At 46.2% G+C, this 20,207-nt stretch overlaps 3 protein-coding genes across 3 annotated transcripts; all 3 read left to right on the top strand.

Annotated features, from left to right (window-relative positions):
- The first annotated feature begins 2 nt into the window (after positions 1–2).
- On the top strand, positions 3–4,055 carry GPN3 (GPN-loop GTPase 3). The gene is made up of 8 exons (XM_058816731.1): positions 3–124; positions 210–318; positions 1,071–1,238; positions 1,637–1,761; positions 2,405–2,520; positions 2,822–2,918; positions 3,292–3,420; positions 3,806–4,055. Exons 1-8 carry the CDS (start codon positions 77–79, stop codon positions 3,866–3,868), a joined length of 855 nt encoding a protein of 284 aa, XP_058672714.1. The 5' UTR covers positions 3–76; the 3' UTR covers positions 3,869–4,055.
- Positions 4,056–4,341: 286 nt separating this feature from the next.
- On the top strand, positions 4,342–9,296 carry ARPC3 (actin related protein 2/3 complex subunit 3). Its single transcript, XM_058816496.1, has 9 exons — positions 4,342–4,396; positions 4,457–4,600; positions 4,918–5,120; positions 6,113–6,212; positions 7,150–7,226; positions 7,488–7,556; positions 7,836–7,962; positions 8,257–8,351; positions 9,090–9,296. Exons 1-9 carry the CDS (start codon positions 4,342–4,344, stop codon positions 9,150–9,152), a joined length of 933 nt encoding a protein of 310 aa, XP_058672479.1. The 3' UTR covers positions 9,153–9,296.
- A 922-nt stretch (positions 9,297–10,218) lies between these two features.
- ANAPC7 (anaphase promoting complex subunit 7) lies at positions 10,219–18,896 on the top strand. The gene is made up of 11 exons (XM_058816698.1): positions 10,219–10,389; positions 11,508–11,694; positions 12,157–12,276; positions 13,348–13,459; positions 13,711–13,864; positions 13,971–14,113; positions 14,349–14,466; positions 14,852–15,048; positions 15,685–15,909; positions 16,320–16,470; positions 17,336–18,896. The coding sequence occupies exons 1-11, from the start codon at positions 10,289–10,291 to the stop codon at positions 17,523–17,525; spliced, it is 1,698 nt and encodes a 565-aa protein (XP_058672681.1). The 5' UTR covers positions 10,219–10,288; the 3' UTR covers positions 17,526–18,896.
- The last annotated feature ends 1,311 nt before the right edge of the window (positions 18,897–20,207 follow it).

The raw sequence follows: 20,207 nt of genomic DNA, 5'->3' as shown, positions 1-20,207 counted from the left end.
CATGCGCTGAGCCGTCACGGGTTCGGCCGAGCTACGGGGCGCCGCCGCGGCCATTCCCCGCCGGGCCGCCGCAGCCATGCCCCGGTACGCGCAGCTGGTGATGGGCCCGGCGGGCAGCGGGAAGGTGAGCGGGGAACGGCGGGGAGCGGCGGGGAACGGGGGCGGCGGGAGCCCCGTGACGGCTCCTGACGGCCGCGTGTGCCTTGCAGAGCACGTACTGCTCCACCATGGTGCAGCACTGCGAGGCGCTGGGCCGCGCCGTGCAGGTGGTGAACCTGGACCCGGCGGCCGAGCTCTTCAGCTACCCCGTCATGGCAGGTGAGCGGCCCGGGCACGGCGGGGCTCCCAGCCAAGCCCTGCCCGTGCGACCGGACCGGTTCTGTGCCTCTAAAACGGAGCCCGTGCAGCAGCGGGGGAAGATGTGGGAAAATCGTTTCAATAAAATAACGTGTGATCCTTAAATCGGTGAATAATTCTAGTCTGGTAGCAAACAGTGCTCAGAGATGTCAGAGATGAACGCGCTCTTGTACCAGGGATAACTCCCCGCGCCAGGGGCTGCTGCCCTGTGCCAGCTCCTGCTCAGTCCCTGTATTTGCCTACACCAGTGGTTGACATGTACCGCAGATGCCTCAGCTTTGAGAACAACAACAGTGTTTGTGTCTGAACAAAGGTGATAGGAAAAGTGCATCTTGACCTGGCCACACAGCTGAGATACTTTCAGAAGAGATTCATTAGAAGATACAGGAGCATAAGAGGAAAATCTGGGGAATGAGATGTTTCCCAGACAATCACCAGGAACCCTCAAAACAAGTCCCAGGAAGTATTTGGCATATATTTACTTGGGGAATTAAGGCATTTGTGTAAGTTTCGTGAATATAACCGGTTGTGTTTGGTGGCTGGCTGTGCCAGGGAGATCCCACAGCACTGCTATGAAATCCTGTTGGTTTTCTCAGCTGCTGAACTCCCTGCAGAGCCCATTCCCAGCCTGCAGAGCCCATTCCCTGCCTTTGGAGCCCATTCCCTCCCTGCAGAGCTCACTCCCTGCCTTTGGTGCCGTTTGTGTGTCACAGATATCCGTGAGCTGATAGAAGTGGATGATGTCATGGAAGATGAGTCCCTGAGGTTTGGCCCCAATGGTGGCTTGGTGTTTTGCATGGAATACTTTGCCAATAACTTCAGCTGGCTGGAGGAGAGCCTCGGGCACGTGGAGGATGACTATGTTTTGTTTGATTGCCCAGGTAAGCACACACCAATGTTTTGGTATCACTCTTCATAAGCACTGGAAAATTTGGTTGTAGACTGTTGTGATAATTCCCATTTTGTTGAGCTGTTAACAGTTGTCAGAGTCACTTTCAGGTGTCTCAGGAGTGGACTTGGTCCTGGGCTGACCTGGGTGACTGCACAGATGTTTGGTAGCATCATCAGCTGTGGCAACTGCAAACTAGCACTAACTGGAGACCAAAGGAGGAAAAACCCTTTTATATCTTTTCCACTTCACCCAAACACAAAGCTGCCTGAAAAGAGGGTGCTTTCCTCACCAGTTTTTATTTAAGTACAGTTCCCCTGTCTACATATAACTGTGGGCTGTTCTATTTGCTTCACATTCCAACCTGTTAACATCCTGAGTGTCCCCCAGGTCAGATCGAGCTCTACACACACCTGCCAGTGATGAAGCAGTTGGTGGAGCAGCTGCAGCAGTGGGAATTCCGTGTCTGTGGAGTTTTCCTCGTGGATTCTCAGTTCATGGTGGAATCTTTCAAGGTATCCATTTGAAATCTGTTGATAAAGTTCATTTTTATAAAGAACAACAAGTCTGAGCCATTCGGGGAGCTGGGTTTGCCTAGAGGAAAGAATTGCCAGGTCCAGGGAGATGTGGTTGCTGTCATCAGCTGCCTCAGGCACAGCCTGCAGCAAGGACAGACCCAGATGGATGGACAGACAGCCAGCACTGTGAGAGTGCTCAGACTGGGACAGGCATTCGCAGAGTCAAAATCTGACTGGGCAAACCCCAGAGCAGCCTGGTCTGACCTGGAAGTGCTTCTGTTTGAGCAGTTGTAGGAGCCAGGTAACCTCCACAAGTCCCTTCCAACCTAAATTCTTCTGTGATTCCACGAGAGCTTTCTCAGATCCCAAGAACAAGCAGGCCACCTTCCCCATTTAGCAGTAACTGTCCCAATAAAGGTTTGGATTTTCTTAATGCCCTTTTCAGTGGCAGATCCATATTGGAAGCTCTGAAAATTGAGGGGGTACTCAGCACCTCCTTTTTCCAACAGAGAGAATGATTCCTCACATGGCTTTGTGTCCATGTTCCATATACTCATGACCAGATTTGGCCTGTGCTTGTCCTGCATGTTTGTGTTGTGCTTTTCTGTACTTTAATACATCATTTTTCATCCTCTTCAAGTTTATTTCTGGGATCCTGGCAGCTCTCAGTGCAATGATCTCTTTGGAGATCCCACAGATTAATGTCATGACCAAAATGGATTTGCTGAGCAAGAAAGCCAAGAAGGAAATAGAAAAGTAAGTTCCAATAAAATAATTACTCTGTAGTACAATATACTGAGACAAAGTTCACTGGAAGTTGAGTCTAATGTTTCCCACAATTAAAACATGCTCTTTTGGAGTGGGAGAAGATGGATTTTGTTTATTTCAAGCAATAATCTTTAAACATTTGGGCAGGCTGGTTAGTTTAGTCAGAGTCAAAAGAACAGCTCCATATTTGTACTGATCTCTGGATTTTTCTGTAAATAATTTATCTTGGATCTTATGTGTCATTCTGAATGACAGACTTTCAGTGGTGATGATGACTTTGTGTCTCCAGGTACTTGGATCCAGATATGTATTCTATGATTGAAGATTCTACAAATATACTGAAAAGCAAAAGGTTTAAAAAGCTGACCAAATCTATATGTGGATTGGTAGGTACATTGCTTTTGAGCTGGTACCCTAAAATTCACTATCACTTTTTGCCTCTGTTAACTCAGTTTTTTAGTTCTTCAGACTAGCATGAGATTCTTGATACTACTGATATGATGCTCTTGATATCTGGATCATAGCCAATACATTTTCTTTGAATTCTTTTCTGTTGGCAATTTTGGGAATTTGCTGCTGTGTAGAACTCAGGATTGGTAACCAGGTGTTCTGGGGACGGAATTGCCATTGGTTTGCAGTGTGACTTCAAATGGTATTTTAGAAGTCCAGAAAAGAGTGGTTTAAGGAAGTGGCTTTGAGTGCTGTGATTGAGAATGAACTTTGTGCATTTCCCTGCGTTTCCCTTGAATCCTTGTGCAGATTGATGACTATGGCATGGTTCGGTTCCTGCCTTTGGATCGCTCTGATGAGGAGAGCATCAACATCGTCCTGCAGCACATCGACTTCACCATTCAGTACGGAGAGGATCTGGAATTTAAAGAACCAAAGGTAAGGGACTGTTGGTGAGAAGGTAAAAAATTAAAAAGTATCCATAACAGAAGTTCTGATATAAATATGTTTTTGCTATGCTAATAAATTGTCTTAGTATGGTTCAAAATAAGCCATGTTTAGTCTTTCAGTGACAATGCTTGTATCATCTTCATTTAGTTATAAAAATGAAATTCTTTAATATCATCTTGCATATGCAGGTTGATCAAATGGTTGTTTAAAAGTATTGCTTTGATTTTCAAAATTAACAGAGTTTTAACCTTCAGATGACAGAAAGGACCACTGAGATCACTTAGATGTTTTCCTGCATGACTGTTCAAAGTCTCCTAATGATTCCTGTGTTCATCCCAGGAAGGTTTATGTTTTTCTGTGGTTTTTTTTACAGGAATGTGAAGAAGATAAATCTCCTCTTGTGGATGAATACTTTCAAGATCATGTGGATGAGTAAGAAACACGTTCAAACTGGGAGGAAAATATTTTGTTTTTAGTAAAAAATAAAAATTAAATAAAAAAACCCCAACCCCTACCCTACACAAACACACTTGATGTTTTATCTGTAAAATAACTAATATTTATAATGGAGAGTGAGTTACATGACCTTGTAACTACTTTAATAAACAATTTTTTTTATTATGTTTGTGTGTGTTATAAAATACATAGACCAGTGTTAGTACATATAGAAAAGCAGAGCCAGAACTGGGCAAGAGGTTCAACAGACCTGCAAATCCTGCATATCTAGAGGAAAAGGCTCAGGAAAGTCTTGATCTGGCTGAAAGTTGGGGAAACTACCATGGTTTAATTCACCTCCAGACTGCCTTGGGATGAGCCATGCTTGGGGCATGTTGAAAGGATAAACCCCAGCCCTGCAGTTGAATTATTGTGACTCAGTTTCCAAACCTCCCCATTTTGTCTCCCTGACTCATGCCGGCAGTCAGATACCAGGGGACAATTTCAGCAACGCTGGCTGTCAGGGAAGGTAATGGTTTGACAGCAATTGGAATGTGCACCTTTAAATGCTGTATCCGTCTGAACACAGCACGTTTGGAGCCCTCTTGTGTTCCTTACACGGAGTGCCCCGTGCCGCCGGCTGGGCTGTGCTGGAAAGGCACGGGAGAGAAACAGCTGGGAGCGAAGCATCGCGGCACCCCTTCGGAACCCTCCCGGTCCCGGCAGTGCCCCGGTGAGCGGTGCCCTGGTGAGCAGTGCCCTGGTGAGCGGTGCCCTGGTGAGCGGTGCCCCGGTGAGCGGTGCCCCGGTGAGCGGTGCCCCGGTGAGCGGTGCCCTGGTGGAGCAGTGCCCTGGTGAGCGGTGCCCTGGTGGAGCAGTGCCCCGGTGAGCGGTGCCCTGGTGGAGCAGTGCCCCGGTGAGCGGTGCCCTGGTGAGCGGTGCCCTGGTGAGCGGTGCCCTGGTGGAGCAGTGCCCCGGTGAGCGGTGCCCCGGTGAGCGGTGCCCCGGTGGAGCAGTGCCTCTCGGTGGCCGCTCCCCGCACGGGCACAGCGCTGCCTGCCGCTCCCTTCCCGGTGCGCTGCCTGCGGGGCGGTGCGCGGCTCCCGCTTCCCCTCCTCGCACCGCCTCTGCCGCTGCCTCATTTCCTGCAGCGTAGGCGGAGGAGGAAGCTCTGTGCCCGCTTTCCTGCCCGGTTCGCCCCGCTCCCCTCCCGCCCGGCTCCACCGAGCCGCCTCCTGCCCTTCGAGATGCCGGTGAGCGGCTCCGCGCCCGGCGGCGGCAGCGCGGGCAGGAGGGAGCGGGCGGCGGGGCCGGGCCGGGGGCGGCGGGGGCGATCCCGGGCCGGGGCAGGGGCTCTGCTCATTGCGGAGGGAAACGGGGGCTGCAGCTGCGGGGAGCGGGGAATGGCTCTCCATGGGAGGCTGCTGCAGGGCCACCGCCTTCCTCTTCCTTTTTCTCTTCCTCTTCCTCCTCCTCTTCCTTCTCTTCCTCTTCCTCCTCCCCCTGCCGGGACCCACCCGCGGCCGGGAGGGTGCGAGCCCCGGGGGAGAGGGCGGCCACAGCCGGGCTTTGCTCTGGCTTTGTTCGCACCACCTTCCCCTCAGTGCAATAAACTGCTTTTTACACCCAGCCCCTCCCAGTCACATCTTCCTCTGCCCCCCACAAAAGGGAGATGAGGCATTCCCAGTGGCCTGGCACAGCACATTGGAAAGAGCGTAAAACTGAACTTATTAGTTGTTTAAAATCGGCTTTCCAGGAAGAATTTGTTGTATGCAGAAAGCTGGTTTGTTTTTCACTTAAATCAGTTTTGTTGGGATTTTTTTTTTTACTGCATTAAGCCTGGCTTTATTTATAATTATCTACTGTTAATACCCAGACATTAAATAAATAAATTACATGTTTTTTAATGACAACTAACTTTCAGTGCAATGCCCCAAAACTCAGGCAGGTGAGCAGGGCTGTTACCCCTTGGAGCTGCCAAGGTGGGGTCAGGCAGCCTGGGGATGAACTGTGCCTGCAGACCAACAATACAGATTTTATCCAATCTCCCGGTGCTTTCCTGGTCTTCACCAGAATGGCACCAAGATTTGGACCTAAATAGAAAATAGCAATTATTTGTGCAAGGATAAAATGCTGGAAGCATCATAATGAACTAGGCTGTGACTCCTGCTTGATGAAGACACATGATTTGAAATGGAAATGTCTATTTTCAGTAGGATCAATAACCAGCTCTCCCTGTCTCTAGGCTTACCACTCCACTTTAATGGACTCAGACACCAAGCTAATTGGGAACATGGCACTGTTACCTATCAGAAGCCAGTTTAAGGGCCCAGCACCTCGAGAAAGTAAGTTTGTAATGATCTCTGAATTACTGAATGTAGCTCATCATCCCAGGGGCTGCTCTAAGCCAGCCCCAGCAAGAGTCACCAGTGGGAAATGGAAAGCTTTGCAGAGAGGGGGGAAGTTTTCAACTACTTCAGCTGTGCAAATGGTAGAAAATAATTATGCACAGATAATCGTGCCCCATGTTGAGTTGGTGGTTTCAGTAACCCGGGCCTCTGGTTGCTGTTCTGGTGCTTCCCCCTGTGCTCTGAGCAGGATTTTGAGGAGGCTGAGCTGGTGTGAAGCCTCTGTCAGAGGAAGTGGAGGTTTAGCTGCAGAGAGCTCACACTCTGGGCTGCTCTGAGGGACAGCAGCACTCGGGGTGTGGGGCTGCAAAAACTGAAATGAAATTCCGACCCCAACAGGGCCCACAGGCAGCCAGGACAGATTCCCCTTCAACACCTGAACTTCCCAGGCGTGCTGTTCCCCAGAAATGTGGGTTCAGTTTGAACAAGGAAATGGAAAGGAAGTGTTTCTGGATTTAAGCAGTCTTGGATGGTAGCAAAAGTCAGATTCTCACTGTGTTCTGCTCCCCTCCTTTATTTGAAGAGGATAATGGAATCTGAGTGATTGTGCTTTCTCCAAAACCTTTTTTTCTATCATTTTATGATGTTAAAACTCTGATGAGTTACTCAAAAGTGGTAGAGAAGTGGGGAACTGCTGAATTGCTGCTGTTTGTGAAGTGACAGAGGGGAAGGAGAAGGGAGTAGGAAGCTTAAATATTACAGTCTGAACTCAGGGTGTTTCAGAAGTTTCTGTTATGTGGTGCTGACTTCTCCTTTTTGTAAATACCATGGTTTTGCTTTTGCAGTAATCCTTATTTATGTACTTCAGTGAGTAAAAGTTATGACAAATGTAGTGTAACAGTGCACTGCTTAACTCTGTATCTCTTTTCTATAGCTAAGGACACAGATATTATAGATGAAGCCATCTACTACTTCAAAGCTAATGTTTTCTTCAAAAATTATGAAATTAAGGTAATTTTTTGAGATACTGAGCATATTCTAGTTCTTTGGAGGGTTAGTGCTGTGAATGTAAATTTATTTTCAAGGAAGTAATTCCAGAAGATCACAAATTCCCCTTCCACTTAATCTTTAAAGTTGGGTAAATGTCATGAATTTCAAATCTCTCTCTCATGGGGAAACTGTAGCCCAAAATGGCTTGAATTCATTCCTGTTTCAGGCTTTATCAGTTCCACAAAGTTCTGTAATCTAAGAGTTCCTGCTCTTGTTTTGCAGAATGAGGCTGACAGAACACTGATCTATGTCACCCTCTACATTTCTGAGTGCCTGAAAAAGCTGCAGAAGGTAAGAAAACTGAATTCCTGTGCAGGTGGGAAAAAGTCTGTTCTGAGGATTGCTCTAAGGAAAGGATTTCCCCTTCCAGGGGAACAAATAATCCTGGAAGGAGATTTGCCATGTACCCCAGTCCCAGTTGTCAGAGCCTCAAATACTCCAAGGCTGTGGATGTGCTGTGTTGCTCTTCTTGATTAATTTTCCCGTTCCAGATTTGTAAAATATTTGATTCTAATTCTCTGTCAGCTTTTGTTCATAACTGCTAACCCATTGTTTGCCTGGTTTTTCCAGTGTAACTCCAAAGGCCAGGGAGAGAAGGAGATGTACACACTGGGAATCACCAACTTCCCAATCCCAGGGGAGCCTGGCTTTCCTCTGAACGCCATTTACGCCAAACCTGCCAACAAGCAGGAGGAAGGTAAGGCTGACCCAGCGCCTCTGAGGGTCACACTTCATTAACTGCACTTAGAAAAATTACTTTAAATCTTCTAAGTCTGCAGTCTGTCTTCTGAAGGCAGCGCAAGCTGGATTTTCTGACCTCGAGGATTCCCCTGGTTCCATAGATAAATGGAGCTAATCAACTGAGCCAGCTGCAGCCTGCAGATATGTAATTCCCTCTCTGCTTTAAGCAGTGATGCCTGACATGTCTCTGTTAAATCCAGTTGGGGTTGGTGCTGCCCAGTTCACCCTGGTTTTGCTGTGCTGCTTTCAGAGGTGATGAGGGCCTACCTGCAGCAGCTGAGGCAAGAAACCGGCCTCCGCCTGTGTGACAAAGTGTTTGATCCTCAGAGCGACAAGCCAAGCAAGGTGAGAGTTCAGTGCCATCAGCACAGTCAGGGAGAGGCTGGGGGTGTTTGTTCAGCCTCGTGTGGACAGAAGGGAGATGATGGGTGAGGGTGACTCCAGCCAAGCCTGACTGAATTTACAGTGAAATGGCAGCTGCAGGTTATCAGTAAACGTAATCTGATGTGATATGACAGTGAGTGCCATTTCAAAAGCAGGGCAGTAATGAGAGGGGTCTGGCTCAGCTCTTCAAAGCACTGCACATCTGCTCGTGCCTGGGGTGGCAAAAGGAGTTCACAAGCACGAGAGGTGCTGTTTCTCTTCCCAGGCAGCTCTGCTTTGAGAGCTGCTTTGAAGTCGATTGTTTTGCCTCACGTCCAGATTGAAAATATCGCTAATCAATGAATGAGTCACCTCCTGAGTGTTCGTGTTTCATGTGCAAATGTGACTGCATTTCATGTTGAAATCACTTAGGCTAATTTACTTTCAAAGGCATAGCTTCCTGATGCATCCCTCATTTATGATTGGATTGGGATAAAATATAACAAAAGTAAAATAAGACAAAGTAGTTTCATATATTAATTCAAAATCCTGTAGTATGAACTCATTGTGTCCATTCCTATTGTCTTGTTCACCTCAATTCAAGTGTGGAAAACTATCTGTAAAACCGGAGCCTTAATATTTGTTTTGTGTCAGAGATTGAATACTTTAAAGTCAATGGAAACCACTTCTGATTTTCTGACTCTCTACTTCCTTCTGCAGTGGTGGATCTGCTTTGTGAAGAGGCAGTTCATGAACAAGAGTCTCTCAGGCCCTGGGCAGTGAAGCAAAGTGGCAACAACTTTAAGCATTTCCACAGCAAGATGTTTGAGTCTTTTGCCTTTGTTTTGGATACATTTTGTACCAAGAAAAAATTAAGTGCTTATGAAGTAAAAAAAAAAAAAAAAAAAAAAAGAAAAACCCAAACCTGTCAATGAGTGATAGAGGGAGAGCAAAAAGATAAGTTGTGTAAGCAAATATTATTAAGCTGGTGCTTAATAAGTGATTTCTAACGTGTTGTTTCAGATGCAAGCTGCTTTGTAATCATGACTACAGCATTTAAAACAGGGCTTGTATTTAAGAGAAGAAATGAAGAAATGAGCTTGGCTGTGGGGCACGGGAGCTGTGTCATTGCTCTGCTGGCTGGAGTCGGTGTCGTGTGTCCAGGGAAAACAGACCTCTCATGCTGTGTTGTCCAGTGCAGTGATTTTTACCTTGTTTTCAATAAAATTTGCTTGTAATTAACGTGGTAACTACTGTGTGTCTTATGGAGAGCCTTCAGAGAAAGCAAAGAGGTTTTTTCTTCTTGGTGAAAGGCTTTGGAGTGACCCAATTGTCACCGGCCAGGACTTGAGGGGAGCTACCAAGAGCCTGGAGTGCCAGGACAAGGGGAAATGTCTTCACACTGACAGAGGGCAGCTTTAGATTGGATTATGGGAAAAAAGATGAGGAAATGTAGTTTTGAACGGTCTTTTTCCTCCTTTAACAATTTTTATAGGCAGGAGCGTCGTTATCTGAGAGACCTCAGACACATTTAGCTGCAGCAACCATCAGCGAATTGGCAGAAGGGGCGGATTCGGGAGCTATGGAGGCACGGGGAATGTGTGTCTCGCAGCAGAGCACCTACAGGAGAGCGGATACCCCTCACAGCCCTGCCCATAACCGCTCTCCCCTCACAGCCCTGCCCATAACCGCTCTCCCCTCACGCCGTTCCCGCCTCCGCGAGGGGTCCTCGGCGCGGGCCGCCCTCCGCGCGCCTGTCGGGCCGCGCGGGCAACGCCTTGGCCGCCTATAGGCGGTGGCGCGCGAGGACCCCTGGGTGGCGCCATTTTGGAGTGGCGGCGGCGGCAGCTCCGTGCCCGGTGCCTCGCTCGGGGTCTCTCCCGGTTCCCCCCCGTCCCCTCCGTTCTGCCGGCGGCAGCATGAGTGTGGTGGAGCACGTGCGCGAGATGGCGGCCGCCGGGCTGCACTCGAACGTGCGGCTGCTCAGCGGGCTGCTCCTCACCATGAGCGGCAACAACCCGTGAGTGCCCCGCCGGCAGGGGGCGCGCGGCGCGGGCCGTGAGGGACGTGAGGGAGCGGGGCCGCCCCTGGGCTGTCCCTGGGCTGTCCCTGTTTCTGTCCCTGGCCCGTTCTCTGCCCCTGGGCTGTCCCTGTTCCTGTCCTGGCGCCTTCCCCTGTCCCTGTCCTCTGTCCCTGCCGGGGATGGAGCCCGCCTCTGTCCGGGTATCAGCATCAGCGTCCCTTTGGGGTACCCGCTAGAACATGGCAGAGAATCATAGAATCACTGAAGGGACCTTGAGGATTGTTTTGTTTCACCCCTCCTGCCTTGGGCAGGGACACAGGCTGCTCCAAGCCCCTCCAGCCTGGCCTTGGGCACTTCCAGGGATGGGGCAGCCACAGCTGCTCTGGGCAACCTGTGCCGGGGCCTCCCCGCCCTCACAAGGAAGAATTTTTCATAATATCCAATCTAAAGCTGTCTTATGGCAGTGTGAAGCCATTCCCCCTTGTCCTGGCACTCCAGGCCTTGTAAATTTTCTCTCTCCATGGTTTTTGCTGGCTCCCTTCAGGTCCTGGAGGGCCACAGTTGGGTCATTTGGTCTGCACAGATATTAGGAGTTTTATAGAAGGCGTTTTTATAATGTGGGAACAGGGATATAATGTAGGAAGAGCTGTACAAGGAGCTGAGTTGCCTTTTAAACTTGAGTCCAAAAGAACCTGTTCTTTTAAACTTGAGTTCAAACAAAAGTCTTCTGAAATCTGAACAGGCTAAATGCTGGATCCTTAGCTAATAAAAGGTGAATAATCCCAGGAGAAAGTTGATGCAGTGTAATGGATGTTTGCAGCCTGTGGCTTGTTACACAAGGCATGGGGGCAGTGGCCAAGCAGCCAAACACTGAGCTGCTGCTGCTGCTGAGGTGTCAGGAGTGGCTGCTGCATTTGTTTGCTTACAGATAACAGAAATTGGTGAGATGAGCCCTGTTTGAGGAGTCAGTGCTGTTACTCACTGGTGCAGTGAAGGGGCTGCAGCAGCTGCAAGTTGAAGCCAGACAAACCAAAGCCACAAACCCTTTGTTTCTGTAAGGTTTTGATTCTTTTGCAGCCATCTGACCTCAGCCTTTCTGTCTGCATGTCTTCCAGGGAGCTGTTCTCTCCCTCTCAGAAGTACCAGCTCCTTGTGTACCATGCAGACTCCCTGTTCCACGACAAGGAGTACAGGAATGCTGTCAGCAAGTACACCATGGCCTTACAGCAGAAAAAAGCCTTAAGTAAAACCTCCAAAGTCAGGCCTTCCACTGGGAATGCTGCATCAACACCCCAGAGCCAGGTATTAGAGAATTGATAATGTGCTGCATCAAGTGATCACATTCCCCCTCCAGTCAATGTTGCTGAGTCAATATTCACAGAATCACTGAAAGATGGAAAAGATCCTTGAGGGTGAATCCCTGCCAGGTGCATCCCTGACCACATCCCTGAGCATCACCTTCACATGTCTGCCAACCACCTTAGATTGGGCATTTATCATGTCAGATAAACCTGACATTCAAGGCTAATTGGTTGGGTAATATCTGTGGTGTTTTCTAATGCAAAACTTAAAATGGTCTCCAGCATGAAGTTTTTCTGTATACTTTTAATACAGGAACAATGTGAGCTAGCAGTGAGCTGCATTGTTAACTTACATGCACCAAATATTTTTCAGCACAGTATAAATATTTATGAAGAAACCTTATTAAAATTTTCATACCTGGTTAAACCAACATCATATTTAAACATTTCTTTTCTGTTTCAGTGTTTACCATCAGAAATTGAAGTGAAATACAAAATGGCTGAATGTTACACAATGCTGAAGCAAGATAAAGATGCCATTGCTATTCTTGATGGGATTCCTTCCAGGCAGAGAACTCCAAAGGTGAATTCTGGCAGGTTTTTGTCAGTGTATCTCTGGGGCAGAACATATTATGTAGGTTTAATAGCTTTATGTCTTTTTCATTAGTTAAATATTGTTTGGTAGCATCCCCTAATTTTAAATTAGCTGATTTGGACCCTTTTCTTTCAAATCATACCAATTTTGTATTTCTTCTGTTAGAAAGAATTTAAAGAAAAAATGAGGGAAGTTAAATGTTTTGTGCATCTTTATTAACTTCTTGTATAGTTGGAGCAGTGGCAAATCCTTGAGAGGCTGGAGACTTTGGCAAGTACAAAGTTTGCTAGTGCTCCATCTTTTAAAATCTTTTAATCCTTTTCAACAACAGTTTAGATAATGTTAAATATTTAGATCCCCTTGTGGTCTGCAGTGCCAAATCTGTGGAGTCTTTGCTTGCTGGCTCTGCTACTCAGCAGGGCTTAAAAGATTAACACATCAGATCAGTCAGCTGTGTTTCATGTTAAATTGTCCTAGAAGTGTACAGGCTTAAACTCCAGTTAATGTCAGAGTGTTCTGACCAACTTGCAGAGCAGAAAAAGAAGAAAAGATTGAGAAAAGCAAACTTTTTGCCTATATAGGCCAGTAAATGAAGTGCTGCATCAGAAAGCAGCTACTTGTGTTGTGAGGAGCTCAGATAATTTCTGTTCTTTGGTCAGTCATGGCTCCACTCAGAAGCTGAATGGAAACTCTCTGACTTGCTGAGCTAATTCAAACACTTCCATGGACACAGAGATTCCTGGAAGGGACTGATGAAGGGATGCACAGATCCTTCTTGGCATTGTGTACTTGCCCATCTTTTGACTTCTTTGCTGCAAAACACAGATTTCAAGGTGCACTGTATACCTATAAAATAATGTAGATTTTATTTCTGTGCTCAGAAAGAAGCCGCAGTTTTCATTTTGTCCTATATGGTACCTTAGAGTGTTCTCAGAAACGCAGGTTATGTTGTCTTCTGCCCAGAGCAGAGGCAGGCAGGCCTGAAGACAGAGTTGTGACCTTTCTGAGTGGTTCTTTGTCCCTCACACTCGGCTGTCCCCACGTTTCTGCTGCCTGCAGATCAACATGATGCTGGCAAACCTGTACAAGAAGGCCGGCCAGGAGCGCTCCTCGGTGACGAGCTACAAGGAGGTGCTGAGGCAGTGTCCCTTGGCCCTGGATGCCATCCTGGGTGGGTGTCTGCACTCTGTCTGCACTCTCAGTGCTCAGCCCTGGTAAAATTTTAATTACACTCTGTAGCTGTCTTGCATTTGCATGTCATAACCACATTATAGAAGTTGTAGCAAGCCCTGTAATCAGCTGCTTGTGCTTGTCAGGGGATGGAGTTTCTGCCCCTCAGACAGTTTGTGTCAAAAGAAGTTTTGGGTGGCTGAGACTGATGTGTGAACCCCTCTAAACTGATGTGTGAACCCCTCTATACAGGTTTGCTCTCACTGTCAGTGAAGGGAGCAGAAGTGGCCTCCATGACCATCAACATCATCCAGAGCATTCCCAACCTGGACTGGCTCTCAGTGTGGATCAAGGCTTACGCCTTTGTGCATACTGGAGACAACACCAGAGCCATAAACACCATTTGGTAAGAGCTGGAAGAGCATGGTGCAATCAAATAATACATAAATTCTTATCTATAATGATATTCAAAGTGTCATTTATAAATAACAGGCATTTCTTTTCCCTTTAAGCTCTTTAGAGAAGAAGTCATTGCTGAGGGATAATGTGGACTTGCTGGGGAGCTTAGCAGACCTGTACTTCAGAGCTGGAGATAATAAAAACTCTATCCTGAAATTTGAACAAGCACAAATGCTGGATCCTTACCTAATAAAAGGTGAGTAAATCCTGAGAGAAGGTTGATCTGAAGAGCAACAGCCACACACAGTTTAAAATATTGTGTATTGTGTCCCCAGCTTTCAGTTCAGAATTGACATTCAGAAGCTGCATGTCTTGAACCCTTCTGGGTATTTGCACAGTTTAAAGTAGGTGTTTGTGGTTTTTGTGGCTTTTTTTTCTTGTGAATGAACTTTCTATTTCTTGAGGTTTGATCCTCCACCGTGTCTCTTTAGGAATGGATGTTTATGGTTATTTATTGGCACGGGAGGGTCGGCTGGAGGATGTGGAGAACTTGGGCTGCCGGCTCTTCAACATTTCTGACCAGCATGCAGAGCCCTGGGTGGTGTCTGGGTGAGTTTCCTTTCCTTTCTCTCCTCAGCTCTGGATTTGCTGAACGTAGTGGGTTAGAGCTGACACAGTGGGTTCAGCTTGTTTTATTCAGAAGGTGCTTTTCTATCCTGTCTGTTGTGTTCCTGGGTAACTTATGTTAGCTCTCTGCAAATATCTATTGTGATTTTTTTCAGTATGTTAAATTTAGAGTTACACATCCGTGCAATACCAACAATATATTAAATAGTAACAGTTTTAATATCTATATGAGGGTGTTTTAAATTTCTGAAGAAGTTTTTTTTCTTAACTTCAAATGCAAGAAGTTCAAATACAAGTTCAGAACCCCGTGACTGCACACAGGCTCTGCAGGCAGGGTGTGTTTACAATCCCTCTCCTTTCTCTGTAGGTGTCACAGTTTCTACAGCAAACGCTACTCCCGTGCCTTGTACCTGGGAGCCAAAGCAATCCAGCTGAACAGCAACAGTGTGCAGGCTCTGCTGCTGAAGGGAGCTGCCCTGAGGAACATGGGCCGGGTGCAGGAGGCCATCATCCACTTCAGGGAGGCCATCAGGCTGGCGCCCTGCCGCCTGGACTGCTACGAGGGTGAGCCCTGGGGGGGAGGCAGGGCTGGTGCTGTGCTGGGGGTGAGGCGAGGGAGTGCACAGCAGTTCTTGCCTCTGTAAATAACTGTTACCCCAAAACCTACGCTGTGGTCAGGGAGGGATGCGAGAGAACGTGTGGGTTTGGAAGAACGATGTTCAAAAAGGGGTTTTCTTGGTTTTTGTGTTGTTTAATTTGGAGTTAAACAAACTTGGGCACTTTGAGCAGCTCAGTTTTGGATGATGACGTTAACTGATGGTTAGTTCTGCTGGGAGCTTTGTTTTGTTGTATTTATTTAAATATTTAAATCTGGCTGATCTCAACAGCAGCTTCAAGTAGTGAAGAGTCCAGGTGAAGTATTAATTCTCTCAGTATTGGAATTGGACAGAAACATTAGATGAGGTGTACTTAGGGTTGGAGGTTTTTTTCAGTGCCTGACCATTAATGAACATCAAGTCAATTATCTGTAGAATGAATATGTTGACAAGCACAGATTCACTTTCTCAATTGCAATTTGTATTTGCTTATTGGAGTGTCAGCTGTTCAGCACCTGAGTGCTCCTAAGTGCAGCTAACAGTGAGGGCTGAGTGCCTGTGGTGCTGGCTCAGCCCCTGAAGTGTTTCCATGTGACCCCCCCAGGTCTCATCGAGTGTTACCTGGCGTCCAACAGCATCCGTGAGGCCATGGTGATGGCAAACAACGTGTACAAAACCCTGGGGGCAAACGCACAGACCCTCACCCTGCTGGCCACAGTCTGCCTGGAGGACCCAGTCACGCAGGAGAAGGCAAAAACATTGCTGGACAAAGCTCTCACACAAAGACCTGACTACATTAAAGCCGTGGTAAAGAAAGCAGAACTTCTCAGTAAGTTCCTTTTTCCCCCTGTGTTCGTTTGTTTAAAGGTGCCTTTGTACATGAAAGGTGTCCTGGAGCCACATCCATGTGGGGGATGTGACAGTGCTGGTACAGCCCAGGGGTTTAGCAGTTCTGTCCTGAAGGAAAAATCTCAGGAATTAATTGCATCCAGCAGCTGATAATACACTTTAAGCAATTGCAAACAAAATGTTTTGGCTTCAAAGCAGATGTAATTGTGAATGTAACAGCTATTGCAACAAAAAGTCATTGTTTAGAGTTAATCTTGCAAGAAGTAGAGCCCTGCTGCACTGACAGCTCTAGAGGGACGATAGCCTTGTGTTGGCAAGACCATGAACATTGTGACTCTTTATAGATTTGTCTCAGCTGTTGATTAAAGCAGTGTTTTTGCCTGTGGCCAGGCAGAGAGCAGAAGTATGAGGATGGGATTGCCCTGCTGAGGAATGCCCTGGCCAACCAGAGCGACTGCGTCCTGCACCGCATCCTGGGCGACTTCCTGGTGGCTGTCAACGAGTACCAGGAGGCCATGGACCAGTACAGCATAGCCCTGAGGTAAAGCAGCCCCTGGCCTGCAGGGGGGTGTAACAGCCTCTCATCAGCTCCTCCGGGGAAACAGATGAGCTGCTGATTGATTAGGGTGAGAATCAGAGGTGGCTTTGTGTCATTCTCCATTAAAATAACACAACCACACAAATGCCACCCTGTTCATGAATTGGTTGGTCTTAAGATTTCAAACCGAGAAGTGCAAAATATAGGGACTGTGTTAATGCTAAATATGTTACTAGGCTTGTGATTCCTTGACTAACAAAAGGATTAAGGCATGGAATTATTTATAGTTATTAATTATTTTATAGTCAGACTTTAGGATCCATTCCTTTACACTAGAAGGTGCATATAAAAATGAGCTGTTCTGTAAATTTAAATAGTATGATTCAACTTAACATAATCTAAATGCTATTTTAGGGTGTTACTTTTTAAAATATTCCCATATTTTGATTGCAACATCTTCAGTTGGCCTTAAACCCAGCACTTTATGTCCCCTGCAAACTTGCATAGCTTAAATGGGTCAGCTGGTTTTTGCCTGCTTAGATTATATTTAGGCAGAGTCATTTAAATTTTTACTGCTTTCATGTTACTTTATAATTAGTATTGCTGGGAGAGGTGACTAAGTTTTCTGGAAGAGTGGGATGTTTAGATAAATGCATTCTTGGGGATCAGAACTGTTTTATAAAGAGATTTAAGACTCAGTGCTACAGCAGCTCAAGGGGAACTTGCATCATCATCTAAAATAAGCCTCCTGATGATGTTAAACAGGAAGTGCAGACAACAGGATGAGATTTTCTTGCTACTCTTTACTTTGAGGCCACAAAGACAAAGAAGTTTCAAGACAATGCTTTATTTTTGTTCCTTTCTTCAGTTTGGATCCAAATGATCAGAAGTCACTGGAAGGATTGCAGAAAATGGAGAAAGAGGAAAGTCCAACAGATGCCACCCAGGAGGAAGATGTGGATGACATGGAGGGGAGTGGAGAAGAGGGGGACCTGGAGGGCAGTGACAGTGAAGCAGCTCAGTGGGCAGATCAGGAACAGTGGTTTGGGATGCAGTAAAAGCCTCCTGCTGCTTCTTTTGGCACTGGAACACACCACTAGGGCCACTCTTCTCAGAAGAACAGAAACTATGGGTTTTTTCAGTAATAAAGGACTTTTTTTTGTTTTAATAGACTCTGAAACCAATTAATAGTTCTGTGCATCTCAATACTGTGGAGATCCTTGATGCTTCTTATTTATTAAGTATACAGGACTAACTGCATCCAAGGCTATTTACAACTTCCATTTTGAAAAATTCCTGCTAGAACTAAAACCATCAGAATCTGAGGTGTGTCATGAGCTTTTTGTTTGTGATGAAGACAGTGTCTGAGTTCTGTCCAGGGCTGAGTGCTTGGGCAAGTTGTAAATCCAGTGGTTTGTACTCCTTTGTGGGAAAGGCCTTGCTCATGTGTGTGCAGCCATTTGAGTCTGGGGGAGCTGCTCCCAGAGTGTGGCTGAAGCAGCACTTTCCTTTTGCTCTGTTTGTTGAGTTAATTTGTCTTTTTCTGGGGCATTACCTGTGCTGTCCAGGATAAATTTGGGACAATAGACAACCTGGACTTGCTGGACACTTTTTGTAGCTGATTTCTCTGTGTACAGAATTGAGCCAGTGGTAGAGAATTAAAGTTATTTCCTCAACCCTTACTAAACCCTGCAATCACTTTAAGTCTGTACATGAGCATTTATTTTAAAATGCAGTTTAGTTTTATTTCAGTATGTTCCTGGAAGGTTTTGCAGCAGTGACTCAAAGCACTTTACATTCTGTGTACAGCACTGACATTTAAAATGCTATAAAAAGAATTAATCCCTCTTCCCTTGCACTGCTGGAGAAATGTTAAATTATGCAAATACACATATTGTCCTGCTTTTTCCATGTTTATATACTTCCTGGCTTTGTCAGGTAATTTTTGAATTCATGTCTTTTTCTCTCACCTTTTAAAACAAATTTGCTTCATGTACAAATTTCCAACCTGAGCATTTCAAGGGTGAACTGCTTTGGGTAATCTAGAAACTGTTTCAGTTCTGTGGGCTTGATGTGTGGGAAGAGGAATTACTTATTTTTCTTACAGCTCTGATTTCCTTAGTCTTTACCAAAATGTGGTTTTATAATCTTTGTATCGAGAGTTTGATTCCTTTTGTATTTATTTTGTTACCACAGGTATGCTGGAGCACACAGACTTTTTAGACAGCTAAAAAAATAATTTTGAGTATCAGTTGGAGGAAAAATGGCTTTGTTACAAACACATGACATGGAAAAGAAGCTTCTCCCTGAAAGGCAGATAAGGGTAAAAGATCCCTCTGTGATGTTGTATCAAAAATGCACAACAAAAGAGGCAGATTATTGTCTGTTTTGGAAATGTTCTGGTGTGTCATGGCCTACAGAGGAGGAGACCAATAGTTCATCCATTTAAGCAAAGAAAACAGCTGCTTGTCTGTTCTCTCTGGAATTCTGTGGGCTTGAGGGTTTCCAAAACACCCAAGTGAGTTCTGGTTCCCTGAAGGTGCTGGGGGAAGAGCAGCAAAGCAAAACTGTCCTGGCACTTGGGCTGGCCTGAGCTGCTCCTGCTCTGCAGTGAGCACATTCACCAAGTGTGCAGCATCTCAGGGACAGCAAATATTTCATTAATGACTTGTGGCAGAGGAGAGCCCTTGTCCTGTGCATCTCTTTGCTGTGGGATGCAGTGAATGGATTTCAGCTCATCACATGTCTCATAACAGAAAAAACATGCAAGATATTCAAAGCTTCTATTTTTATATAAAAAAGTTTTGCTTTCTCCTCACACTCAGCATTCACCAGCTGAAAGCTGGGTAGCTGCATTCGCTTTCCAGTTGTATTCCAGACCTCTGCTGGGAATGAAAATGGAGTTGTTTGTGTTACTAAACTAAAGGCAGGATACATTTAACTGATGAGGAGTATGTGAGGTATGTGCTGTATTCTTCAGCCATTTCATTCTAATGTTTCCTTTGAATAGGTCATTCATTTCAGGTGGAAACCACTGGCTTTGCACATTTCTGTGAAGTATTTAGAAGAGGAAACTGGAGAGCCACAGCTCTATTGAAACCATTCTGTAGTGTGTTTGTAGATAATCTGATCATCTCTGCTTTTAGAACAGGCAGGAAACTAAAACGACTTCAAGATGAGTCCTTGGGTGCAGCTTGAGCAAACAAGTCCAGGCACAGCTCAGAACACCCAGAGATGGCTGTCAAAAGGGATTTGTATCCTCACAGCTTTAGTTTTCTGAGAACTTGGGTCCTTACTGGAAATGGGGAGTTGGGAGAGCCTGCAGGTGCAGCCTGGTGAGTACCTGATGGGTTTATGAGCTGAGTGTGATCTTTGCTAAGAGTTGCAGTGTGGCTGTGGAGCTCTGAGGTGCTACACATGCTGAGATTGTAAAGAAAGATATATTTGGCCCTCACTTCAGAATTCTGGAGGGATTCTGCTTGGCTATTAATGAGCCTTCATTACTGCTTTAATTTTAGAATGTGATCTGTGGTTCTGCAGAATTCTGGTACTCTCCAGTGCAGTTACAGGCATTTAGTTCAGGGAATATAACAATTAGCCCTTAATAAGCAGCTGACCTCATTCCCTGCCTCAGTCACATGCTCTGCACCCGAGAAGAAAAGATCACAAAGGCAAGAACTGAAGTTCAGGCTCTGTTAGATCAGTGATGGAAGTGGAACAGTTTGGACATGAGGCAGGAA

The sequence above is a fragment of the Ammospiza caudacuta genome, chromosome 18, assembly GCF_027887145.1.
Source record: "Ammospiza caudacuta isolate bAmmCau1 chromosome 18, bAmmCau1.pri, whole genome shotgun sequence".
In the NCBI taxonomy this organism is placed as follows: domain Eukaryota; kingdom Metazoa; phylum Chordata; class Aves; order Passeriformes; family Passerellidae; genus Ammospiza; species Ammospiza caudacuta.
This window is presented reverse-complemented; position numbering and strand designations above follow the sequence as displayed.

Bases quoted from the DNA above. Each gene is read 5' to 3' on its own strand.
- GPN3 (XM_058816731.1), top strand. From the start codon at position 77: ATGCCCCGGTACGCGCAGCTGGTGATGGGCCCGGCGGGCAGCGGGAAG. The intron at 319-1,070 runs GTGAGCGGCCCG...TGTGTGTCACAG, and splicing joins CAGCTACCCCGTCATGGCAG to ATATCCGTGAGCTGATAGAA. The intron at 2,521-2,821 runs GTAAGTTCCAAT...TTGTGTCTCCAG, and splicing joins GCCAAGAAGGAAATAGAAAA to GTACTTGGATCCAGATATGT.
- ARPC3 (XM_058816496.1), top strand. From the start codon at position 4,342: ATGCCGGCAGTCAGATACCAGGGGACAATTTCAGCAACGCTGGCTGTC. The intron at 4,601-4,917 runs GTGAGCGGTGCC...GCACGGGCACAG, and splicing joins CCGGTCCCGGCAGTGCCCCG to CGCTGCCTGCCGCTCCCTTC. The intron at 6,213-7,149 runs GTAAGTTTGTAA...TCTTTTCTATAG, and splicing joins GGGCCCAGCACCTCGAGAAA to CTAAGGACACAGATATTATA.
- ANAPC7 (XM_058816698.1), top strand. From the start codon at position 10,289: ATGAGTGTGGTGGAGCACGTGCGCGAGATGGCGGCCGCCGGGCTGCAC. The intron at 13,460-13,710 runs GTGGGTGTCTGC...CCCTCTATACAG, and splicing joins GGCCCTGGATGCCATCCTGG to GTTTGCTCTCACTGTCAGTG. The intron at 15,910-16,319 runs GTAAGTTCCTTT...GCCTGTGGCCAG, and splicing joins AAAGAAAGCAGAACTTCTCA to GCAGAGAGCAGAAGTATGAG.